At 43.4% G+C, this 6,000-nt stretch overlaps 1 protein-coding gene across 2 annotated transcripts in view; it reads right to left on the bottom strand.

The window, feature by feature from the left end:
* Positions 1 to 556: 556 nt before the first annotated feature.
* The window catches only part of VGLL4 (vestigial like family member 4), a 167,396-nt gene continuing 161,952 nt past the window's right edge, over positions 557 to 6,000 (bottom strand). For both annotated transcript variants that reach the window (XM_082264766.1, XM_082264765.1), the window contains exons 4-5: positions 1,879 to 2,002; positions 557 to 1,311 (exon numbers count right to left, since the gene is read on the bottom strand). In XM_082264766.1, coding sequence (XP_082120892.1) covers positions 1,043 to 1,311; positions 1,879 to 2,002 — 393 coding nt within the window. In that variant the 3' untranslated portion in view covers positions 557 to 1,042. The remainder of the gene's footprint in view (positions 1,312 to 1,878; positions 2,003 to 6,000) is intronic.

The raw sequence follows: 6,000 nt of genomic DNA, 5'->3' as shown, positions 1-6,000 counted from the left end.
ATAATAAGTATTCTGATTGTTACTTGTCTCCGTATTAATAGTTACCAGCTATTACGTTTTCAAAAAACATGCACTTAACGCACTATTATCTTCTCTGACCTCGACGCACGCAAACTGCAGTGATGGCAGACTACCAGTGGGTACCTTTTCTGTCATTTTTGCTATCCAATTGCAAGAGATATTTTATAGACTTCAAGGAAGCCATCTGGTCACTTTTCCCAGAATACAAATGTACTAGATCTCTGTAGATAGACTGATCAAATGGTGAAAAAGAAGCCCCTCTACAGTATCCAAAATGGGTGGGCATGGCCAGAAGCTCACATTGGAAAATCTTGCAGAATTTCCAAGGTATACCAGAAACCACTGTGAGCCTCAGCCTATCAGCATTAAATCACCGAAATGCTCACTTTGGCTGTCCTTACAGGGTAGGATCACCCAATCAATTGCTGAGAATCACTGAGGTGTCCCAATGTGGCCACTAAATCTTATAAAAATTGATCGCAACTGGACTAGATATTGGCACGCAAAACAGCTGCCGTATTGTAACGGCAAAAGGTACACTTAATTCCTTATAAGCAGTCTGCCCTCTAAATTTTAGCTTCTCACAAGAAGTCTTGATCCTTTCTCAATAGTGCAAATCAGACATGACATGACAATTCTTTTCAAGTAAATACATACAATACAATTAACTCAATGAAAAAAAATAGTTACAATACACAGAGCTTTCTAGTTCTAGAAGCTGGTAAGCTGACAGCACTTGGGTCAACCAACTGATCTAACGCAATGTGAATGGTGGTGGGTCGTCAGTGGGCAGCAGGCTTGCATTAGAGGTTTCTTTGGTAACAGAGGCAGGAAGTTAGGATGCTACATTAGAAAACAATAGTTCCTGCTATAACATGATAGAGGCATCCACTTTGTGCCAAGCAAATATACAAGTAAGAAAAACAAAAATTAAACACTCTCCTTCCCCTGACACTAATGATGATCATTTTGAAAGCCCAGTGAAAGTAGCTGCTCCTTATTTTGCAGACAGACATTCTCTTTACGATAGTACAGACGGGGAGTGATTGTGATTGACCATGTGAGAGGAAGGAGAGGACTGGCCCCTTCGAGAGGCAGATTCAGGGCTGCTGGACACCCCATCCTTGGCGGCTTTGATCTGGAGCCAGGTGTCCCCCAACGCCTTGGCGAAATGATCATCCACGGAACCTGTGATGGACACAGAGTTGGCAACTGGCTCTGGTTCTTTGTAGTTCTTGCCGAGGCTTCTTCGGAAGTGTTCTTCTACCACAGGGTCGCAAGCAGTTGTAGCTACATGGACAAAAGCAAAAAACTGATTATTTTTTTAATATATACACACACGTACATATATACATACATACACACGGCAGGTAATATAGATCAATGTTTGGAAGAAGCAACTGTTGAATATGGCAGCTTACCCTCAATTTTACTCTACATGGGTGATGTGTGCTTTATATTATAGAGAACAAATTTATAGCAGACACTGGAGTCACTGCATGGTCTTAGAACTGATCATGGCTTAAAATGGTCATAACAGGTATAGAAGACAATCGAAAAGGATTGCACCAGAGACCATTGCAACTGTGTGAGCACCTCTGCATAAATCATCCATGTAGCTTAGGCCATATTTTCACTAAAGGCCAATGACCCTAAAAAAAAAAACACTATGACAGGTAGCAGACAGGAACAAAAAAAAAAAAAAAGTAACTTGTACTTGTAGCTCTGGGAAAGATACAATTTTGTAAAGTCCAAATATATCATCTCAAGCTCTGAATTTGGCCTGTAAACCACACCGTGATTTCAGAAATGTCCTACTATCAGGCAATGCACTTGATGGAAATCGGTTTAACTTACTGTTTGACGGTCGCCTGTAGTTTGCAGGCATGGCTGACACACAACCACTATGTGCGATGGGGCAATGAGATAGGTTGCAGTTTCGGTTGCTTGCTGGTGCACAGGTGATCACCGATGGCCGGTTCTAAAGGGACAATAAGCCAGGATTACTATAAAGTAATACACCCAACAACATTTTACTGTGAAATAAAAAAATGGTACTGCTTGTGTGTGAAAGAGGCACAAAATATTTCAATATGGATGTAATTCTTAAGATTTCTGCCTCTACAGTGCGTCCACAATAATATGAGCATGTACGCTTATCAGAATGCCTTGATTTTTTGATCTGCTTCATGCCAAGTTGTCTGCACCACCAAGTGTTGTCTCCTGACAACAGATTCTATGGTGCAATTGAAAGACCTCTTCCCCAAAGTTGAGACACGTTTTCAGTAAGTTGAATAAGGCAACCATAGAACTTTTTTTTTCTACAGCTGACCTGCACCCTGTTTAAAGGAGAAAGGTTAGCTGGAAAGCAGAACTTAAACCTGCTACTACAGCCTAGAGGTGTGGTTCTACATCTGGTTCTACTACATCTTCAGGTGTGGGGGGGGGGGGGGGGACATGTGACATCACGAGGCACCGAAGCAGCCAAGTTAGGCATATTTGCAGTCACATGTGTGAATGGGGTAAGTCCTATCCCTGAGTAAGGTTCAGTTTCAGCAAGTTAAAACTTGCAGAGGATTCTGTGGGTTCTGGCAGAAGGGAAGTGCAAGGAAGAATAGCAAAAGATATTTACTATGCCTTCTTATAAAGAAAACCAGTACTTTGCCTAGTATGGGCAAAGTACGTGTTCATTTTTGGAGAGATCCTGCCCCAGTGTGCTGGCTGACCCAATATACAGTGGGTACGGAAAGTATTCAGACCCCCTTAAATTTTTCACGCTTTGTTATATTGCAGCCATTTGCTAAAATCATTTAAGTTCATTCTTCTTCCTCGTGAATGTACACACAGCTCCCCATATTGACAGAAAAACACAGAATTGTTGACATTGTTGCAGATTTATTAAAAAAGAAAAAAACTGAAATATCACATGGTCCTAAGTATTCAGACCCTTTGCTGTGACACTCATATATTTAACTCAGGTGCTTTCCATTTCTTCTGATCATCCTTGAGATGGTTCTACACCTTCATTTGAGTCCAGCTGTGTTTGATTATACTGATTGGACTTGATTAGGAAAGCCACACCTGTCTATACAAGACCTTCCAGATCACAATGCATGTCAGAGCAAATGAGAATCATGAGGTCAAAGGAACTGCCTGAAGAGCTCAGAGACAGAATTGTGGCAAGGCACAGATCTGGCCAAGGTTACAAAAAGATTTCTGCTGCACTTAAGGTTCCTAAGAGCACAGTGGCCTCCATAATCCTCAAATGGAAGACGTTTGGGATGACCAGAACCCTTCCTAGAGCTGGCCGTCCAGCCAAACTGAGCTATCGGGGGAGAAAAGCCTTGGTGAGAGAGGTAAAGAAGAACCCAAAGATCACTGTGGCTGAGCTCCAGAGATGCAGTCAGGAGATGGGAGAAAGTTGTAGAAAGTCAACCATCACTGCAGCCCTCCACCAGTCGGGGCTTTATGGCAGAGTGGCCCGACGGAAGCCTCTACTCCGTGTAAGACACATGAAAGCCCGCATGGAGTTTGCTAAAAAAAACACCTGAAGGACTCCAAGATGGTGAGAAACAAGATTCTCTGGTCTGATGAGACCAAAATAGAACTTTTTGGCCTTAATTCTAAGCGGTATGTGTGGAGAAAACCAGGCACTGCTCATCACCTGTCCAATACAGTACCAACAGTGAAGCATGGTGGTGGCAGCATCATGCTGTGGGGGTGTTTTTCAGCTGCAGGGACATGGCGACTGGTTGCAATTGAGGGAAAGATGAATGCGGCCAAGTACAGGGATATCCTGTACAAAAATCTTCTCCAGAGTGCTCTGGACCTCAGACTGGGCCGAAGGTTTACCTTCCAACAAGACAATGACCCTAAGCACACAGCTAAAATAACGAAGAAGTGGCTTCACAACAACTCCGTGACTGTTCTTGAATGGCCCAGCCAGAGCCCTGACTTAAACCCAATTGAGCATCTCTGGAGAGACCTAAAAATGGCTGTCCACCAACTTTTACCATCCAACCTGACAGAACTGGAGAGGATCTGCAAGGAGGAATGGCAGAGGATCCCCAAATCCAGGTGTGAAAGACTTGTTGCATCTTTCCCAAAAAGACTCCTGGCTGTATTAGATCAAAAGGGGGCTTCTACTAAATACTGATCAAAGGGTCTGAATACTTAGGACCATGTGATATTTCAGTTTTTCTTTTTTAATAAATCTGCAACAATGTCAACAATTCTGTGTTTTTCTGTCAGTATGGGGTGCTATGTGTACATTCATGAGGAAGAAGAATGAACTTAAATGATTTTAGCAAATGGCTGCAATATAACAAAGAGTGAAAAATTTAAGGGGGTCTGAATACTTTCCGTATCCACTGTATATAATTTAACAAGACCCTTTTATAATTTAAGGTGTTTAGATCAGGGCTTGACAAAAATTGCTTTGAATCTAGGAGCCAGCTAAAAAAAAAGACAATTTTTTTCCCCCATAGTGAGCTTTGACAGTGTTCCGGGCAAGGCAAGCAATTTGCGCCCCCTACACTTACAGCAGAGTGGCCAGCCATTAACTTCCACGCAACGCCACGATGTAGGCTGGCCAGAAAAAAATGTCAGTAAAACCTGGTATTGGGGGGAAACATTATGCACTTGTTCTCAGCAAAATCCCCCCAACCCTTTACAAATTGCCCCCTGAAATGCCAGTGTGAAGAAAAAATTAAAAAACAAACACAAATTAAGAGCCTCCTAACAAACAGCCTCCTCACTGCTGTCGTCTCCTGTGCATCATCTGCCACTGCGCCACCCCCGGGCGCCGGAGTGCACCTCTGTACATTTGAAACATCCATACACAGCCCTGGAAGCTGTGCAGAAGCATAATCTTTGCAAGGGTTCCTGCATATTGGTTAGCATGGTCATGTGACTGTTCTGTCTTCATACAAGACTGTCATTGGTCAGTACCGCCACAGGACCACTCTAAATAATGGCCAGGAGTCCTTGCAAAGATTATGCTTCTACACAGCTTCCAGGGCTGTGTATGGATGTTTCAAATGTACAGAGCGGCACACCGGTGACCATGGGCTGCGCAGCGGCAGAGAATGTTACAAAAGACAGATAAGTACATAGGGAACAGCAGCAGTGGAGGCAGCTGTTAGGAGGGTATTCATGGTGCCCCATGCCAAAAGCGAATGGGTTGACAAATGCCCAGGCACCAGGATGCAATTTCTAGTTGCAATGGTGACCTGGCACCTGGGATTTGTCAAGCACTGATTTAGATACCTATTGCTAGCTGGATTGGAAAATTATTGGTGCAACTCAAAGCAATACAATGCTTTGCCCCTGCAGGTTCACTTTAATAGCTACTCCATGGCATCACTAGACTTACCTTCACTCCCTCACTACTCTGCTGGGAGCAAAAAAAAAACCCTGGTACTTCTGGGTATGGCGGGGCATGCAAATCACACAAGCACCAGCGCTGTCACATGGGAAGAGTCCTTAGACCATGCAAGTTATGACAAGCAATTTGTAACTTCAGTGAGGCTTCTATTTCTGGCAGCTAATTAAAGCAGCGGGGGTGCAAAGGCAAGGCAAGTTTTTGTTACAGGGGAGGGGAATTTAAGCTGAACTTTTCCACTGCAATCTAAATGGATACCTTGGTTGAGCTATCCCTGAAAGGGGGGGGGGGCTGGGCAGGAGTACCCTGCTGGATCATTGTAATCGAAGCTGGGTGAACAAACTGGCCATTTTGGATTTTTTGTACACAAGAAGTGTCCCTGCAAACTGCATAGGCATGTGTTCTTGGTCAGAACCAATTTTATGCATATTACTTCTTCAGAAACGACCGTTAAATGGTTAGACTGAACTCATGCCTGATGACCATCCTTTGCCTGCAGCCAGCTAGACATGCTATGATCAGAGAACCGCACTGCCTGATAAAGCATTAGTGCTTAGGATAATCTCAATGTTCTTTTCACTGAAAAGTTATTAATT

Source organism: Pelophylax lessonae (assembly GCF_965119305.1).
Source record: "Pelophylax lessonae genome assembly, chromosome: 8".
NCBI classification, from domain to species: Eukaryota; Metazoa; Chordata; class Amphibia; order Anura; family Ranidae; genus Pelophylax; species Pelophylax lessonae.
Note: the sequence above shows the minus strand (reverse complement) of the source record. Positions and strands in the feature narration are given on the sequence as shown.